Consider the following 19,313-nt stretch of genomic DNA (forward strand, 5'->3'; position numbering starts at 1 on the left):
ATATGTAATGTTCTTCATATATATATACAAATCTCTTACTGTTTTTGACCTACCTTGCCATTTTCGTACCACACCACAGCATGATTCCTGGACAGAACTTTACAGTCGAAGATGCCGTTGTTAGAGGCGGGTCGAGCCCGGGCCACGGATCGCCCGATTTTGACGGGCTCTATGAGGGAGATGTGGCGCTCCTGGAACGGGTGGGAGTTGGGCTGACAGGACAGGATCACCACACTGGACATGGCCTCACGGAAGTCACTGCCCGGGTCTACTTTATACAAAATATAAACAGGGAAATCAGTATTTTTATAACTCTTAATGCAGTGGTGTAGTAATTAGCATTACGAAAAAAATGGACTGTTTGAAAATAAAGCTTAGCAGGACTTTTTCATCTATGACTTTTAAAAACATTGCTCATTTGTACTTATTGTCTGACTACAAATAGACTGAGAGATTTACTGTGTATTAGCTGTGCGTTGAATATCAGAAATGCTTTGTCAGTATGTGCGGCAGTGCCACTACTAATGCTGTAAATTCCCCACATATGAGATAAATTTTCTGGTTATATATCAGGTTTAGTCATGATATGATCGGCTATAACATTAACAAAGGACCTCCCAGCCACTCTTGATGTTATATCCGGTGCCGGACAACTCACCGACAGACAGTTGACCGACAAAAGTGAAAGTCACCGACGCGTGCAAATTCACCGAATGGACAATTCACCGACTATATTGTCGGCGAGTAGAAATTCACCGACAATGGTTTTTACCTGTATGTTGATGTGTAGAGTATCAAGTGTTCAGATAATTTAAGTAACAGACTTGTCGAAATCCATTGGTGCTGTCGGCAAGGCCGGTAAAATTTTTTTCAGGAGTGATAACATTTAAGAAAACGTTGGTCCAGATGACCGTTTGAAAAGTGCAAATTTAATAAAGGTCAGGATCGGGATGCGTAGTTCAAGGTCACAAACACAGAAAAAATGGCAGCGTACACGGCATGTTGACCCTAGCTAAGTAAATTTGTTATAGCAAAGTCATAAAACTTGTCATTTATGTCTATGTTAAAGACTCTCTATCCCAAGAAGGAAACTTGTTATATCAGTCCAGTCCAATACGAAAATCGTAATATTACTAAAATTCGTAATATAAGCAATTTCTAACTCTTCTAAGAGTTACTTCCCTTTTTTGTGACACAACCTGCTTGTTATGTTTCATGAGAGATTATACGTCTCTGGTTTCATCAAATCATCAGGGATATGCATGCATTTTCTTTGTTTTGATGCATTTGATCCAAGTGCATGCAGAGTCAGAGCCTAGTGAAAGTTGTACAAGTTATATCCCGTAACATCTCGTTGTTGGAGATGAGGGTCTGATTTTTAGGGTAGACTTCGGGAAAAATATAGGGAATTCGGGGATTATAGAACACTATGACAAGTTTTAGGATACATTGAAGTTTAATGGAAAATTGTTCCCATCCCTGGGAAAATTCTTATATAAGAATAATAATGCAAAATTTTAACTCACCCATTACTATTGTTACTTTCTTCTTGCATTTTCATACTTTTCGATAGACGTCACTGACCAAAATGACCACGTGATACTAGTACCATTGGGGCATAATGTATTTCCGACGTCATACTTTCCTTGACATCATTCAGTTTCTTTCAATGCTTAATTTTGTCTTACATTACGAAAACTCGTAATATAGTCTCTCACAACATGCTATATTACGAGTTTTCGTAATTCAACTATATTACGAAAAAAAGTAATATAAGAATAATATTACGATATTCTGTAATATTACGATTTTTCGTATTGGACTGGACTGTTTATTGAAGGCTGTTGAAAATAATAAAGGGCATTTTGGAGCTGTTATTTATGTGACTTTCTCAGCGTCAAAATAAGATACAAGTATTTGGTCTGACAAAAGTTTGACTGGTCCGACAGAACATACGACTTTGTCAGACCAAATGTCTGACAGTGAATAATTTAATTTTAATTGTAACACGTCTTTTGATTGGATGAACGGTTTTATCCAATTTGTATAACATAACTTGCCTACGTCAATTTGAGTTACGTCAAAAACGTATTACTCCGCTTGACGTAAACTTTTAAAATAACGCTGAATTTTAAACCTTTTTCCGGAGGAGATATTATCTCATTGTCTACCCTGAAATTAAATTATAAGGAATGAGCTTATTTCAACTTATGTTATCCGATATAGCATAACCTGACAGTTTACGCTTTCTTATAAACCGCTTCGCGGTTTATAAAGCGTAAACTACCCCAAGTTATGTTATATCGGATAACATCAGTTTGAAATAAGCTTCATTCCTTAATTCAAAAATTTCGACAAGTCTGAGTTATATAAAAAGCAATGTTTTCTGTGTGTTTTTTTTTTTTACATAATTATATCAACAACAACTACATTAAAAGCACTAAGGATCTAGCAGTTATCATTACATGGTAAATATTATATCATAATTAAGGATGGGTATCGCCAAAATTTTCGGATCGCGATATATCACGATTTTTTCCCCAGAATATCACGATAATATCATGATATTTTTACAGGCAATTTTTACAATGAGTTTTAATGAATTGTCATTATTTTTTTTAAAATGTGATGAAAAAACAAAATTTCACTTTTTTGAAATTTTTATGTGCATAAAATTAATCATGTTTGGATGGTAAGATGCCGTTCTTTTCACCCTTTTTCAACATTTTTAGACTTTCTATAATTGTAATTTGAAAGATTGAACAAATAAATGAACAATTTCTGGACTTTATAATATGTACCTAAATACCGGTATTTAGGTCTCCGTATCACGATACGTTTCACGCAACAAAAAATCGCGAGATACCGGCATTCCGATATAATCGCACATCCCTAATTATAATTAATTATGGAATGTGGTGTTATCAACTATACTACATGTACTATATTACTATGAAATTTAATTTTGAAGTTAGAATACTGTCCGTGTACTTAAAATAGCTCACTTCATATTTTAGCTGCTTTTGCACCAAGAACAATGCACTTATTCATGAATACCACTAACAAATCATAAATAAATACAAAACCAAAACATGGGCATATGTAGGCTTAATTCACGATTATGCCAAAAACTCCATACCCAGTAATTGCACTATTAAATTTTGAATATACACCAATTTATGTACAGTATGTTGTTTGATGAACAAAAGCCCTGCACAGCCATACTTTAATTACTAACAAGATTCTGTGCTATAACTCACACTCATTCATCCTACTCTATATGTTAGTCCTATTGGAGCTTCTTGCTGTGAATTCTGAATAATAATGATAAATATAAATGTTATTAATTAATGAACATTATGGTCACTGACGATCAGAAGTCAGTTGCTCTCGATTATATTTGATAACTGATAACAACAATATTATTTTCTGTTTCCCTTTTCCGAAGTATAATATTGGTTTTTCTTGATGCAAGCACTTCTATATTGCTTAATAAAAAGGTGAACTTATTATAAATTTCATTAATTAAATGGTTTCATGTATTTTTCGGCAAGCCTGAGAAATTGGGTCATTTGCGACAACCTATAGCGGACCTTAGCATTTAATCAATGCAATACATCATTACAGGATACTGACTGATTAATTAACACTTGTTAATGAATTTGTTTACTTCAGATGTGATTGGAGACATTTTTCTACAAACTAGATACTGTCTAGATACAAAGTTATATTGAACCAAGTATCAAGTGGTGACAGTTTCTGAATTCCTGATCAAATATAATAAGATGTCAACATGATGCTATCTGCGGGTGTAACAATACAGATGATACTTCAAACAAGTCACTTGGGCTGTATCATAATGATATTGATACATACGAACATATTTCACCGTTGTTATTTTAAAATAATTTGATTTTCTTTAGCTCTTTATTAGATAATGAAAGGAAAAGTTTCCATATACTTTTTTTTACATATGCATCATGTCTCTTAAGTTTTTGTCCCCACATCTAGAACAAGCATCTGATAAATACTATAAAAGTTCTAGACTAGTGCATCAGAACTTAAGTCTTACCAGGTCCAGCACAATCTCTTGATTAAAGCTGACATGAATTCTTAAAAACGCAACATTTTCATCTATGTACGACTTGTTTCATACCAACTATAGCCGTATTCCGCCATATTTCTTTCTGATACATTGTCTCATTGTAACGATGTATACCCCAATGCGCTCGTTACACTTGAATGATTTTTTGGTTTGGGTATCGACTTGTGCACATCTCCGATGGTAAAGCATATGAGAACACATGAGGTGATCAAGACATTTCAAAAACAAAATAAATAACATAATAATTATATTTTTGAATGATATTGATTTGAATCAAAAAAAAAATGCAAGTTTGGAAGAGAAATTTAGATGCATGAGTACGTATTTTTACAGTGCGCCAATTTATGCAGAATAAACTTGAAATAAAAAGCAGTAAAATTTGCAAACACATTTTGAAATTATATCATTTGAATGGAACAAAACAACCAACGTCTTTGATTTGCAGGTCCTAGGCAATTGATGCATATCGAGAAAACGCATCGAACGCTGTAAACGTACCCATACCTGGTAATAAGGTTACTGCATCGGTTTGAAGATGTGCACAAGTCAAGTGAAATACACCCTGAATTCCATTTATTGAAACATGCATCACAAAAAAGAAATAAACTCCATAAAAGCCAATAGTAAACACACTGTCATTACCTAATACACTAGCACGACGATACACTAGTCGTGCTCATCAGATTTTGGTCAGGGGAAATATCAAAAGTGGAAAGAGAAGTTATTTGGTATTTGCGCGGCTGAAGGGGGGGGGGGGGGGGGTGAGATCATAATGATGTTCATAAGCTATAATTGTGAATTGTTTATCTCCATGTAGATCGTCCCAATATACATTCTATACAAAGTCATGATATAGTCTGCAGTTGGTTTGCGTCGCAAAATTCATTTGTCAATTATAACTGATTATTTTAGCAACGATTTAACATCTAAACAAAGTAATTTGATGTACGGCTATAATTTGACTTCAAATATTAAAAGCAATTAACCAGAATACAAATTTTTATGTGTACATCTATACATTCTTTACACATACACACACGGAGAAAGGCCATCCCCTGTTCAGATTGACGTTTAGCATTTGATTTATTGGACGGGGGGGCATACAAAGAATTGACATGACCATTATTTAAATATTCTTGGAAGACAGACATTTCTTCTCAATTTAGTTTTGTAATATTTTTTTAAAAAATGTGTCACACTCTGACCACAAAAGTATGTGCATTTTGAGGAATGTAACTGTTTTTATAATTATGTTGTTACAGGAAATATTTCAAGATTTCAGTACCCCTGCCTAGAGTCCTAGGTATTTTTTTTCTATATATAAATAATTTCTGCAGTGAATTTGGGAGAATAATTTTAAAAGCTAGGGTAGGGATACTTGACACTGGTTGAATACGGATAATTATTACTTATTCTTTTGTATATTGAACTCTCTCTCCCCCCTCTCTCTCTCTGTCTTTCTGTCTGTAACTACCCGTTGGGGCAATCATGGGTATAAATCCTACGCACTTTGTGCTGTATCATTTATTATGCCTTAGGATATGGTAGGATTTTTTTCAGGAGGGATGTCGAAACTTCATAAATTGAATAATAATTTTACTTTGGACAGGAAATTAACCCAAACGCCCAAATTGAAAGAGAAACTAGACGTACATGTATTATGAGCAATGAACTCACTAAATGATACCCCCTGCCTCCCATATGGTTATAATGGGCCACTTCGTGAAACCCATACGTGTCAGATCAAAAAGTAAAATAGGAGATGCATAATGGTAATATGGTAATATTAAACTTAATATTTTTTAAAAGTTTCATTAAATTACTCTAAGTGGTGTAAGAGGATTTGCAGATAAGAGATCTGGGACCCAGCGTAGCACAGACGAACGGACATAATGATTACCCCCCACTTTTCAGGCTGGGGATATAATAGAAAATGTGAAATATAAATCACAGGAATGGTACATTGGTAACTTTCTGCAATACTTTCTCAAACGTATGTGTCGAGCTTTAGAGGACAAGAGAATTTTTAAAAAGCTATAGTTTTAGATAGGTAGAATGTGGAATTCTCACGAGGAGTTTTACTCACTCTTCCTATATGCTTTTTTCTCATAATCATTAATTATTTATGTCTAGAAATTTAATTCACATCAATCTATTATCATTATCATTGTACCAAAGAATCAAACTCGTTTACATACCCCAACGCGTGAGGTATAATGTTTTTGACCCGTCAGTCAGTCCTTTTTTTTTTTTTTTGGTCAGCGTACTTTTCTCTATAAACCACTGCACAGAGTTTTGCAGATATCTATAGGAGACAATGTGTGTGTAGATTTGCAAATCACCAGGAAATTCCGAATTCTTTATTTTTCCGGGAATTTCCGCACTTTTACATTCAGATTTCTTGGCTATATCTTGAATATAGAGGTGAGCAATTTGTTAGCGCAACTCCATAAGAAACCGCTGCACACACTGATTTTCGTCAAACTTTGCAGATATTTAGGACACAATGTGTATAGATGTGCATATTACAAGGAAATTACGATTCCTTTTATTTTTTTTCTTGGCATTTTTAGCACTTCGACTTTTGGGAGCGTGGGGTATGTGAACGTGGCTCACTTTTTCTTTCATAGTGCATAAAATTATAAATAACTTTAATCAAAATATATTAGGTCTAATAAAGCCAATACACAGTATTTATTTGATAATAATTGATCATTAAATCCAAATCTGTTTCAGACGTTTTTCTTACATTATTTTTATGAGAGTGTTATGCATGTTTTTATCCCCCCCCTTATATCACGGGGAAAATATCTTCAAAAGGTGAATGATACATAATAATGCTGCTTTTTTTTTAATGAATTTGATGAAGTTAAACCATGTACTTAATCGTAAATTTTGATTTACAACATGTACAGACAAGAGTAATGTTTATTTTTGAAAAAATTACTTGCATTTTTTTTTAATCAACCCCACTGAGCTTTCAACCTTTGATATTTTCCCTCACCAAATAAAATGATCGGCATGGGCCACGTGTGTCCAAGTATCTTTATACTGTTGAGTTAGGAATGGATTACATGACTTCTGAGATGCATTTTTCAATAAAAGTAAAATAGGATAATTCTTCGACATGTGCACATCCCTTTAGCGATAGCAGTAGTCAGGTAAATGTTTTTATCACTGCGTTTGACGCGTTTTCTCGACCTAACATAGGTGTTTGATGTACATGTATGTATTCCGTGTTAGTTTATTTTTTATATTGCAGCAAATGCATTCAAAAAAGAATTTAATTCTCGGTATAAATCTATTTTTTGTCGAATTTTTACTTTTCAAACATGCATTTGGTCAGTTTATGGATTTAAAAAAACTTTGTTATCGGAGATGTGTACATGTCGACAGTCAGGCTAGAAAATCACTCAAGTGAAGCAACGTACAAGGCTATATATAGCAGGTACAGGTGACCAAAATTTTCCGATTAAATATGGCGGAATCGAAGAAATATGGCGGACAAAGGCGTACAGGAATGTAGTAAGTCGTACAAAGATGAAAAATGATGCCTTTTTAGAGTTCATGTCAGCTTCTAAGCTATATAGCTTTAAAATCTATATAGCTTTATTAAGCTATTCAAAATAGCTTGATAAAGCTATTTATATGCAATTTCACAAAAAACGTTTTTTGAAAGAAATAAACAAAAGTTCAGATTTGACTATTCATATATGTACTATGGACTATCAAAAATGCACCCTGAATCATAGAAAGTTCTAACATTGCTGCTGTTGGATACTTTTAAGCAAAATATGCATTTCAAGTCTATTTGAATAACTGTTTGTGCGGTGAAGGCGTGGGTAAGTATGATTGCTTCTCATTGTGCTGAACTGTAACCAGTCCAATCAATTATCCTGTTGGCCATAACTGGCCTCCTTTATAATTTCATTCAAGAAATAACTGTGTGGTCACTCATCAATAGCCCCAAAACTTTTTAAACTTTGAGTACAAAGTCTCTCAAGGAGACGCAATTTGGTGAGTGATTTTTACATGCATTGTATTCAGAAGAGTACAAAGTTTAATATTTCCACTGCACTAAGGTGTGACTTTTTGCACATGTTGAAAAAATAACACATTTGAGAAAAAAGTCTGACAAAATAGCTTAATCAAGCTATTCTGAATAGCTTAATAAAGCTATATAGCTAAATCAAGCTATATAGCTTTATCAAGAGATTGTGCTGGACCTGATTTCTGTAAAATTACAAAGACTCTATTTACAAAATTTACTTAAATGTTTGCTTCAAGTATATAAAGAAAAAAAACCCATCTGTTATATTATTGTAAAACTTTGACAAAAGTCCTCACCTGTTGGATTACTCATGTTCTAATTTACATCCATTTGCAGTTTTACTTACAATACGTACAAAAAACACATATTCTAACAAGAAGAAATTAATTAATTGTGACATCGATTAGCGTAAGATTAAGAACAATTTTGATTTTCTTGTATAAGTCAGGAAATGAACAAAAGTCAACATCAGTAAAAACACATCCTGGTTCAGTGATAATTAAACCCGATGCATGTTCTTCATCAATGCTGATTCGTAAAAATACTGTTACATTTACAGAAAAAACTAAAATCATTCAGAAATAGCGAAGAATCGAAGGTATTTACCTTTCATACTCATCCTTCGGAACTACTCAAGTCTTCAATAATCCGCCATCTTGAATTTTTCCTGAAGAAAATCTCTAAGCAAAAGCACAAATTCCAAATTTCAATGTAGAAAATAGGAGCCTAATTCACAAGTCTAGATCACAATATTCTAGAAAATATAAATAATTCACAAGATTATTTCTAACTTAGTCAATTTGCGCTTTAGCGCAAAAAAGAACATATTATTCGTTCCGGAAAACGGTTGACCTAAAAATATCAACAAAGAAGGTGAAGGTCATCGATTAAAAATGGCAGCTGTGGAAGATGATATTCCACAGAGAGAGGTTTCCCTGCCGCGAGAGGAGTCCCCACCTCCCCCACCGTCCTGCCGTGGGACAAGTTCTCAAACTGGATTCATTGTGCGTGTGTTGTCACGTTCGATTTGGAGCTGGGACAGGCGATGGAGGTAAAATAGACCATCAGCTGATTATCTTTGTTGACATTCTTTTTATTTTTAAAACACATCAAATGGGTATTGCCTACTAATCGGACTTGTGTTTATGTAACAGTTTATTGATAAAATCATTAAAAATTAAAAGTATATATGTAAAAACATATATTTTATGATTGCAGAGTAATTCCTGAAATATTTAAAAAATAAAAATATTCAGGAGGCCTAGTTACTAGTTAGAATTTATAAACCAAAAGACAAGAGACCTGACCATAACTAACTCATTAAAACCTCAGTTTAGATCTATAAGTTTCTACCTTGCATTAAGATTTTGACTCTCATTGTTAAAGGAAATCATGTATTTATTTTGAACAGTGATTCTTTGTTACATAATCATTGCAGTTGTATGTACTAATTGATAATGTTAATATCCCATTTCAGTTGATTTATCCTGGTCACGTGAAGCTGACAGACGTAGAGGTAATCCTATCTATCAGCTCCTTAGAACAATATTTCACTGTTATCCTTTGACTTTCAGTAAGGAGTGGTATTCTTGAGTCTCGACGCTACATATTCTTAGCCTCTGAAATTTACAGTCTTTCATTCACAGTGACTGTTGAAATATACATGGGATAGAAATTTCAACAAAAAGCAAGATCTAATGATAATGTTTCTTGTGGCAAAGAGGTGTGTATTAAGTTACAAGTCTTACCATTGTCAACAACAATTTAAAGTTGCAAATGTTAATTATTATTATTTTCTTAGGCAATTAGAATCTATTTGCCATTTGACAGATGCTAATAACGTAGGGTAAAGAATGCCTCACCTTAAGTAACTGAAAGTCCAAGGATGACAGAGAATTGTACTACAACCGGTAGTTTTGTTATTTCAAAAAATACATGTATAGTCCAATTTTGACTTTTTTGTCCATCAAACAGTCTTCTGTGCTTTCAAAGAATTCCTTGAGGAAACTTAATGCAATTAAAATTAAAAGATAATATTTCACTATAATTCTTTCATGACAGATGATTAAAGATATTATAATTATTTTAGAACAATATTGATTTAATAATTATATCTAACCATATGTGTCAAGTGTTGTAATTATTCATGAATATTTCATTTTTAATATAATAGATATTTTTCTCCTTTTTTACAGAAAACAAATATCTGTTACCTGTCCTTTCCTGATTCAAATTCAGGTACACTAGCAACAATAATTCCCATGATTACTGGCTATATTATGAATGCTTAAAGTGATAAGGGTTCTAATGCAGAAAAAATACATTGTATTATAATAGATGACTGTATTATATGTAAAATAATATATGATATTTATCATCTAATTTATTAGAATACTAAATTAGTAAATTGTATTTTGTATTATATGCCACAGTGTTTTATGTATCTGACAGGGTGTATGGGGGACACACAGTTCCACTGTTGTATAATAATGTCACAAGGTACTATATATCTGACAGGGTGTATGGGGGACACACAATTCCACTGTTGTATAATAATGTCACAATGTTTTATGTATCTGACAGGATGTATGGGGGACACACAGTTCCACTGTTGTATAATAATGTCACAATGTTCTATATATATCTGACAGGGTGTATGGGGGACACACAGTTCCACTGTTGTATAATAATGTCACAATGTTCTATATATCTGACAGGGTGTATGGGGGACACACAGTTCCACTGTTGTATAATAATGTCTCAATGTTTTATATATCTGACAGGGTGTATGGGGAACACACAGTTCCACTGTTGTATAATAATGTCACAATGTTTTATGTATCTGACAGGGTGTATGGGGGACACACAGTTCCATTGTTGTATAATAATGTCACAATGTTCTATATATCTGACAGGGTGTATGGGGGACACACAGTTCCACTGTTGTATAATAATGTCACAATGTTCTATATATATGACAGGGTGTATGGGGGACACACAGTTCCACTGTTGTATAATAATGTCACAATGTTCTATATATATGACAGGGTGTATGGGGGACACACAGTTCCACTGTTGTATAATAATGCCACAATGTTCTATATATATGACAGGGTGTATGGGGGACACACAGTTCCACTGTTGTATAATAATGTCACAATGTTTTATGTATCTGACAGGGTGTATGGGGGACACACAGTTCCACTTTAGGATCAGACAGAGCCCTGGGAGAAGACAGTTACCCAAGTCAAAGTTCCACAAGGACTACCCCCACCAGCTACAGGTAGGACCCCTCCCCCACACCACCCTATCCTAACCCCACCAAACAAATACAGGTAGAACCCCCTCCCCCACACCACCCTATCCCAACCCCATCTAACAAATACAGGTAGGACCCCTCCCCCACACCACCCTATCCTAACCCCACCAAACAAATACAGGTAGGACCCCCTCCCCCACACCACCCTATCCCAACCCCACCAAACAAATACAGGTAGGACCCCCTCCCCACACCACCCTATCCTAACCCCACCCAACAAATACAGGTAGGACCCCCTCCCCCACACCACCCTATCCTAACCCCATCCATCAGCTACAGGTAGGACCCCCTCCCTCACACCACCCTATCCCAACCCCACCCAACAAATACAGGTAGGGTCTACCTTATGGGTCCATGCGTTTTTCAGAGAGGATTTCTAATGAAGTATATAATTGCAAAGAGGGGTCTGGAATATAAAAAAAAACTTTATTGACTTGCAGAGATAATGACTTAAGGGCTTTAAATTTTTTATTTCTAAAATACCTATGTGTTTCAAACTTCATAACTGTAAGCATAATATGTCAAAATTAAATTTCTTGCAGTAGTTCTATGGATATTATGCATGAACTTATATAATACAATTTAAAGAAACCAAATATCAGATGAATGTATCTACCATTTAAAGATAATCTTAGGACTTCCTACATGTATTTAAAGTAGCATGACAGAGATTCAGTATTGCTGAATTGCTGATTAAGTTCACAAGTAATCGAGAAAAAATATTTCAGACTACATTGTCCTTTATGTCGTTCTGCAAAACTTTTAAGTAAATATATGCTGTGAAGTAAATATAAAAATAGAATGATAGACTGTAGATTTTGTGTATTTCAGACAGACAATGGATACCTTTATGGTTTTGTGTATTTTCGCCAAACCAAGGACAAAAGTATAAAGAGAGGTTATTTCCAGAAGGTGAGTGGTTCATAATCATGTCAAATCAAGTGTTACTTATCATATAAACAAAGAAAGGGGTTGAGGACACAAGTAAGTAAGAGACATGAATTGACCTGTAATTATATACCTTGTAAAAAAAGCCATTTCATTATGTTGCATTTCCAACACGTAAATGTGTGTTATGTAATGCTTCCTTCATTCTGTGGTTTTGATGTTTTTCATTCCTGATGACATTTATTCTGTGATCCGTCACTGATAACATGTACTTCTTCTCTCGTTTCAGTCCGTGGTGCTGGTTTCTAGGCTTCCCTTCGTGGCCTTGTTTAATCAGTTAGTCAGTATTATTGCTCCAGAGTACTTTGATAATGGAGAGCCCAGTCTAGAAGCAGGTAATTTTATACATCTGTAGATCATAATTACTTTGAATTACTTACCTAATGAGTGTCAGAATATTCTGGACATTCATGTGGCCATAAATTACAATATGCATACAAAATGAGTGGCACACCTTGTGAGTTTTTTCATGTTTCAAAATAAAAATGTGAAATACAGAGACATCTGTTTCAAACCCTACACCAGAAGTGTGGACACCTAGGATTTGTACATAAAAGTAAATAAGTGTTTTTTATTTTTCTGTACCATTTTAAATTTTTACTAGAACAATTTTTCAGAGCAAGTCCTCCACTGATACAATTTAGTACGGAAGCCTTCATCTATGACATCCCATAGATATTTAAATATCCATCAATGAAATCAGTACATGTATTTATTTTTAGCCTGTCATGACGTAGATCAGTGGCCCTGTCCACTAGGGGGAGACACAGTCAGTCTGCCGATATTTGGGAATGTTTTACAGGTACGTTTTATTCAACATTATCATCTGCTTCAAAGGGAATGCACACCAAAGGTTAGTCAACTTTTGAACTTCATTCACACATTTCTCACATGAATTATTTATGTATTTGAAAGCAAGGAAATAAGGCACTATTCCTCATACTTTGGGGCACTTGTTTTCCCAGAAAGAAAGGACACTCAAGTATCATCAGAGTTCTTGAAATCTTTTTTCAACTGTCAGTCATTTGGACTGACTGCCACAGGAAGTTTGTCGGTCCAGACAGATTTTTATCAGTCCAACAAAATAATTAAACATAATTTCAAGAAGATTAAAACTGTATTTGAATTTTATTATCATTACATTTCGCACCCTCCGTCATATACACACTGCATACTTCATGCGAATTAAATCATCGTATAACAAATTTCGTTGAATTCTCGTGGGAGGTCAATTTTCTTCATAAGTTTTTAATCTACTTCGATTTTTCTCACCTGGCTAATACCTTATCGTTTTCAAAAACTTGTTAAAACAATTAATAAATCAGTTTGGTACTTGCGTTCATCGAAGAAGCCATTACAAGATTGCAGAAAAGAGTTTGAACAGATTATGATCGGCCGATTATAGGGAATTCGTACGAAATTTAGTCGGATTTTCGCAAGTTGCTTTCTCAACATCTACCGGTCATTTGGACTGACACAGAACGTAAAGTGATCGGTCCTTGGTTGTTTTTATCGGTCTTGCCGACAGAACCGAAAGATTTCAAGAACTCTGATCATGAGAAATTGTGCCTTTTAATATCTCATGCACAAATCTACAAAAGTTACACATTGCATCTCTTATATTTGGAAATTAATGTTAACATACATTGAGAATTTTCAAATAGATTTTAGGATTATTCCCTTTTCGATTTTTGTTGTTGTTGGTTTTGTTTTAGTAAAAATGAAAGTTACTGTACAATATTTCATTTAAAATGTAAAATTTAGTTGCATTTCTGCACAAATTTTCTTTTAAGTACTCTCAATTTATTGCCCCATTGTTTTACTGTTGTCAGTTTCTGTGTTGTATACTTCGATGTAGTCAGTTTTTATTATTGTGTACATAGGTCCCCCCCCCTGGGGACAATAAACTCCTGGACAGAGTTCCAGTGAAAACCACCGCATCTGTAAGTCTGCCCCCACTACTGTAGCTGTGTTGTAATCTCTGTGTGGTTTTTTGTTGTTACTCAAATGATTATAGAAACATCGTATATTTTATTATTTATACACTATTTAATTTAAAATCACTTTTTTTTTTATTACCATAATTTTTTTTTTGAATTCATTTCTTTTTCATCACATTTGTAATTGTAAGAATGTTTTCTTGTTTTTGGTTTGAAAATTTTTTTTTTTTTTGGGGGGGGGGGTTTTTTTTTATTTTCCAGGTTCTAACCTTAAATGCTAAATGCTTATGGAACTTGAGAATTATAATAAATTAATTTTATGTTTGCCTGTCTTACCAGCACCCACCATCTTGCCATCTCTGTATGAAATTGACATTTTAAGTAAAGCTTGCAAAGATGAAAGAAAATCACTTTTTTGCAAAAGTATTCTGGAACTGAAATATAATAATCATAGTAAAATTTAAAAATTATATTATTTTCAAGAAACAAGATAGAATTTTGTTTTTTAAGAACCCCTAGGCACATATATTAGCTACAAGTTTACAATTATTTCTGACATGTCTACTTTTTTTTCATTTCCTTCCAGACCATACTTCCACATATACAGATGTTAGGGGAGCTAGTTTTTTAGGAGGTGGGATAATTAAGTCATTTATATATTATACTTACACAAATATCAGTAAAATAAAGGGGCACCTCCTGCTCCTTTTTATTCAGCCTTTGGTTGTCATGGCAGTTTCCCCTTCTGTGACCTCAGCAGCTGTCCAACCCTTTGGTCAGGTCAGTTACAAAGACGAGGTCAAGGTCATGACTAAAAATACCATGAAAAGAGGGGGATTTCAGACTTTATTGATCACTGTTATACAGTGTATTTTTTTCATTTTAATTTTCCCACAGAAGATTGTTGTGATTACAGACCCTACTTCACGATTCACGACAGCGAATTTCAAAGAGTACACAACAAAAACTCAGGCCCCGAAAGTTTTTTAATAACCCTGTTTTTTAAATATCAGAAGACAAATGTTTAAGTGCAGTGTTCTTGTATTCTTAAATGATAAAAAGCAACAAAATTAACAATGTTATTTTTAATAATGGAATTAGAAATTCATAGCTAAATGTGCTATATTGTTTTTTTTTCTACAAAATATTTGTCAGTGTCATGTAATAATTTTTTTGAAGATTTGTAGTCTTTTTGTATTTCAGGCCTTCTGTTATACTAGGTGTCACCAATCCATTTTCGCCAAAACACTGCAGACTGGCCCCACATTATAAGGATAGGAGAAATGATGACTCAAAGGGACAGTGTTAAATATCTTGGGGGGAAAATACCCCCCAAAAATCTATATACATTATCAAATTAATTGCTAGATCCACTCTCACAGCTACTTGCCTCATTTACTTATCAAGTTATACCATGCAACTGTGAAGTCACTGATTTTAGGAGGGGTGTTTAAATTTTTTTTGTTTTTTGCTCTACTGGGCGGCCAGAAGAGCTTTTTCGATAGAATTGTGTCCGTCTGTCTAGCTGTTGTTGTCCGTCTGTCTGTAAACAATTTTTCAAAATGCTACTCCTCCTATGTTTTTGGGAGATTTCAATATAACTTGGCACACAAGTAGACTACACTAAGTAATAAAATAGTGCATCGGTTTTTGATTTCGATGAACGGTGGTGCCATGGTTACTAAAAATAGAATTTTATGTGAAATTCCTTTAAAACGCTACTCCTTTTACAGTTTTGGTGTGATTTTAATTTTATTGACACACAAGTAGACTACACTAAGATACAAAAATAGTGCATCGGTTTTTTATTTCGATGAAAGGTGTTGCCATGGTTACTAAAAATAGAATTTTATGTGAAATTCCTTTAAAACGCTACTCCTTCTACAGATCTGGTCTGATTTCAGTATTACTTCACACAAGTCGACTACACTAAGATACATAGAATAGTGCATCGTTTTACTTTGATGAACAGTGTTGCCATGGTTACTAAAAATAGAAATTTCTGTGAAATTCCTTTAAAACGCTACTCCTCCTACAGTTTTGGTTTATTTTTATATAACTTGGCACAAAGCAGACTACACTAAATAAAAAATGGTAATAATTTTTTAAATTTTGATGAACGGTGTTGCCATGGTTACTAAAAAAAAAATTTTTTGTGAAATTCCTTTAAAAGCTATCCCTTTTACAGTTTTTATCTGATTTCAATATTACTTAGACACAAGTAGACTACACTAAGATACATAGAATAGTGCATTGGTTTTTGATTTATGAAAGGTGTTGCCATTGTTTCTAAAAAAATTGCCCGTGAAATTCCTTTAAAACGCTATCCTTCTACAGTTTTGGTTTATGGCAATGGCTTCTTTTCTCATTCTTTGTTATAAGTAAAAACCCGTAGAGCTACAGTTCCACAAGGTTGTTTTTTTGGGGGGGGAGTATGGAAAAACCCCCAAATTCAGGCCACCATGAAATGTAAAATTTCGTATGCAATAGTACTAAACATTCCCCAGCCACAAAATCAAATACCAGCAAAGTAATTTTTTCTTTTAAAACCCGGAAAATTTGACCCCACAACAAGAGGCTTATGGGTCACACCCCCCTGAGCACATTGGCTGAATAAAGCAAAAATCAGTTCAGTATTGAAGAGTTTACATGGAATGAAAAGGGGTTATTGAAATAGTTATTGAAAAGAGAAGAAGTTTATCATGATTAGGAACATTTTGATAACAGGGACATTTTTGTGGGTGAAGTATACAATATTCAAAAGAGGTTTGTGGAAAATTTAATCTCAAATGATTTAGCACACAACCTGTAGTATTCCAGGGCATTTAAGGACTGATAGGTACTTAATATCAGCAAATTAAGCCTTACAGATGCCACATATCAGAGTAGTCTACATCAAGGTAGACTTTGGGAAAATATCAAACACAATTTGATATTCAGCTTTGACAAAACGTGGAATACAGCTACCAATATGTATGAACAATCTTCATGTGAATGCAAACTTGATTGAACTACCCTTATAATGCTAAACCATACCAAGCTATACAATACAGAAACATCAGTGCAGGTATTTGATTTTCATCACTTGTCTTTTCATCGGATAAGCAAGAAACAGATTGTCATTTGTATCTGTACACAGTCCCCACGGTGAGATCACTCCACAGTTTATGTAACGGAGGAACTGTCCATCCTGGTCTATGATGTGGAGACAGTTATTGATTTGATCAGTTGTAAGGATGTGACCCTGACTGTCTGTGGTGATTCCTCCTGGATTGAATGGTTCATTGTTTGGAGTAGGATCATGTCCAGTGTACCTGAATCTGAGTTTCCCGGCCTGATTGACCACCACTACCTCTCCAATTCTACTCTCAGACACACAGATATCCAGATTCCTGTTCTCCGCTAGATATCTGTCATAAGACCAGTCGAATAGAGAGGTTTACCTTTATCATCAAACTGAATGGTTTGTTTCTCTGTGGATCCAGAGTAACGGGCAACTTTTGATTGTTTGCTATCATCACTGTGCATGATAACCAGGAGGTCACCAGAGGAGGTACTACAGACACCGTGAGGTCCCCAGTTCTTTAGTCTGATCACCTCCTCAATCTTCTTATTTTTCACAATGTTCACAGTTCTATCACCATTATCAGTATAAACTAGATCTCCACTTGGTGTCACTGCTATGTCATATGGTGGTTTTCCTGACTTGGTTGTAATTGACTTGAGTAGTGATCCCTGATTGATGCTGTAGAGTTTCATGGTGTTGTCATTTCCTCTTGTCCAGATTTCTTCATCACTCAGGCAGGCCACTTTGATAAGGTATTGATTATATCCAGTGTCTATGGTGGTGACAGTCTCTGGTTCATCAAGCAGTTGTTTGACTGGAAGAGAGGATCCAGCTTCTTTTAAAGTCATGCCTCCTGGGGGTAGGGTGGGGCTACAAAATAACAAAGGAGAAATCTGTTAAAGAACAGAATGACAAAATTTACTTAGGTGAGCGATGTGGCCCATAGGCCTCATGTCTTGTGATCAGTTAATATGGATAGTGTAATTTTTCCTTATTTTGAAAAACCAAAAAACTGCTGTGAAAATCATTTAATAATTGAAAAAGTTAAATATCCTGCAACAAACACCTACATGTATTTGTGTAGTGTATGTAAGTATACATAAACAGGACAAGCCACTGAGAAAGAAATTTAGGACATAGAACTAGAAATGCTTACAAAAAAAAAGTGAATTTTCATTCCAATCATGAAAAAAATATACTGATTTGCTGTCATTTTAAAAAATTGGAAAATATTCTTAAGGAATATCCTACCTGATTTATAGGAGACAGTAATGGCATCCACCACTTTCTGTTTAATCAGGTCATGTGACTTACTTAGATCATGTGACTACATTCAGTTATCTACCTGTCAGTTGCTTTATACTTCCCGGGCTAAAATCTAGGTCATATTTAAAAATAGCAGCATTTAAATTTTTCTTCATTTAGTTACTGAAGCACGAAAACTTACAACACATAGAGTGAAAATACATTTGAAACTTTATACAAGGAGCAAGCCATACAGCTCTTAATTGGACCAAGAGGAATTAATCTCATTTTTGATGATTTTGAGTTGAGTGAATTAAGTTTGTAAAGAAAAAAAATGTTCTGATTAGTACTTTTAAGCCCATAAGAAAATCAAAGTTCATATTTATTATGTTGAACATATTTTAGAAATTGTACTTTAAAATTTTACATCAGTATTTTAATGAAAGTGTTGTGAAAAAGTTATTTGCACCATGAATTCTTTGTTCACAATGTTCTTAAGACTATATTAAAGGAAATATCATTGTAGATTTATATATACACGGTAGTATATACCTTTCAACAGTTACTGAGAAATACTCTTGTGATTTTGGATTATGTTCTGGTACATATACATACATAATCCATTTTTTCTTTTTAAC

General features: G+C 34.2%; 2 protein-coding genes and 1 pseudogene across 2 annotated transcripts; 1 reads left to right on the forward strand and 2 right to left on the reverse strand.

Annotated features, from left to right (window-relative positions):
* Positions 1 to 39: 39 nt before the first annotated feature.
* On the reverse strand, positions 40 to 8,916 carry LOC134261099 (sarcolemmal membrane-associated protein-like; the record flags this gene model as incomplete). Its single annotated transcript, XM_062743571.1, has 2 exons — positions 8,763 to 8,916; positions 40 to 268 (listed from the first exon to the last, which is right to left on the reverse strand). Coding segments are annotated over exons 1-2 (242 nt in total), but the record flags the coding sequence as incomplete, so codon positions are not given.
* Positions 8,917 to 8,977: 61 nt separating this feature from the next.
* Positions 8,978 to 15,724, forward strand: LOC134261100 (protein DENND6B-like; annotated as a pseudogene).
* Positions 15,725 to 17,421: 1,697 nt separating this feature from the next.
* On the reverse strand, positions 17,422 to 18,278 carry LOC134261101 (uncharacterized). Its single transcript, XM_062743572.1, has 2 exons — positions 17,807 to 18,278; positions 17,422 to 17,630 (listed from the first exon to the last, which is right to left on the reverse strand). Exons 1-2 carry the CDS (start codon positions 18,276 to 18,278, stop codon positions 17,422 to 17,424), a joined length of 681 nt encoding a protein of 226 aa, XP_062599556.1.
* Positions 18,279 to 19,313: the final 1,035 nt, after the last annotated feature.

The sequence above is a fragment of the Saccostrea cucullata genome, unplaced genomic scaffold (assembly GCF_032062105.1).
Source record: "Saccostrea cucullata isolate Sc308-1 unplaced genomic scaffold, CSIRO_AGI_Scuc_v1 ctg12587, whole genome shotgun sequence".
In the NCBI taxonomy this organism is placed as follows: Eukaryota; Metazoa; Mollusca; class Bivalvia; order Ostreida; family Ostreidae; genus Saccostrea; species Saccostrea cuccullata.

Coding starts and splice junctions, on each gene's coding strand:
- LOC134261101 (XM_062743572.1), bottom strand. CDS start 18,278: ATGACTTTAAAAGAAGCTGGATCCTCTCTTCCAGTCAAACAACTGCTT. Junction 17,631..17,806: donor CATTCAGTTTGATGATAAAG/GTAAACCTCTCT, acceptor CATTCAATCCAG/GAGGAATCACCACAGACAGT.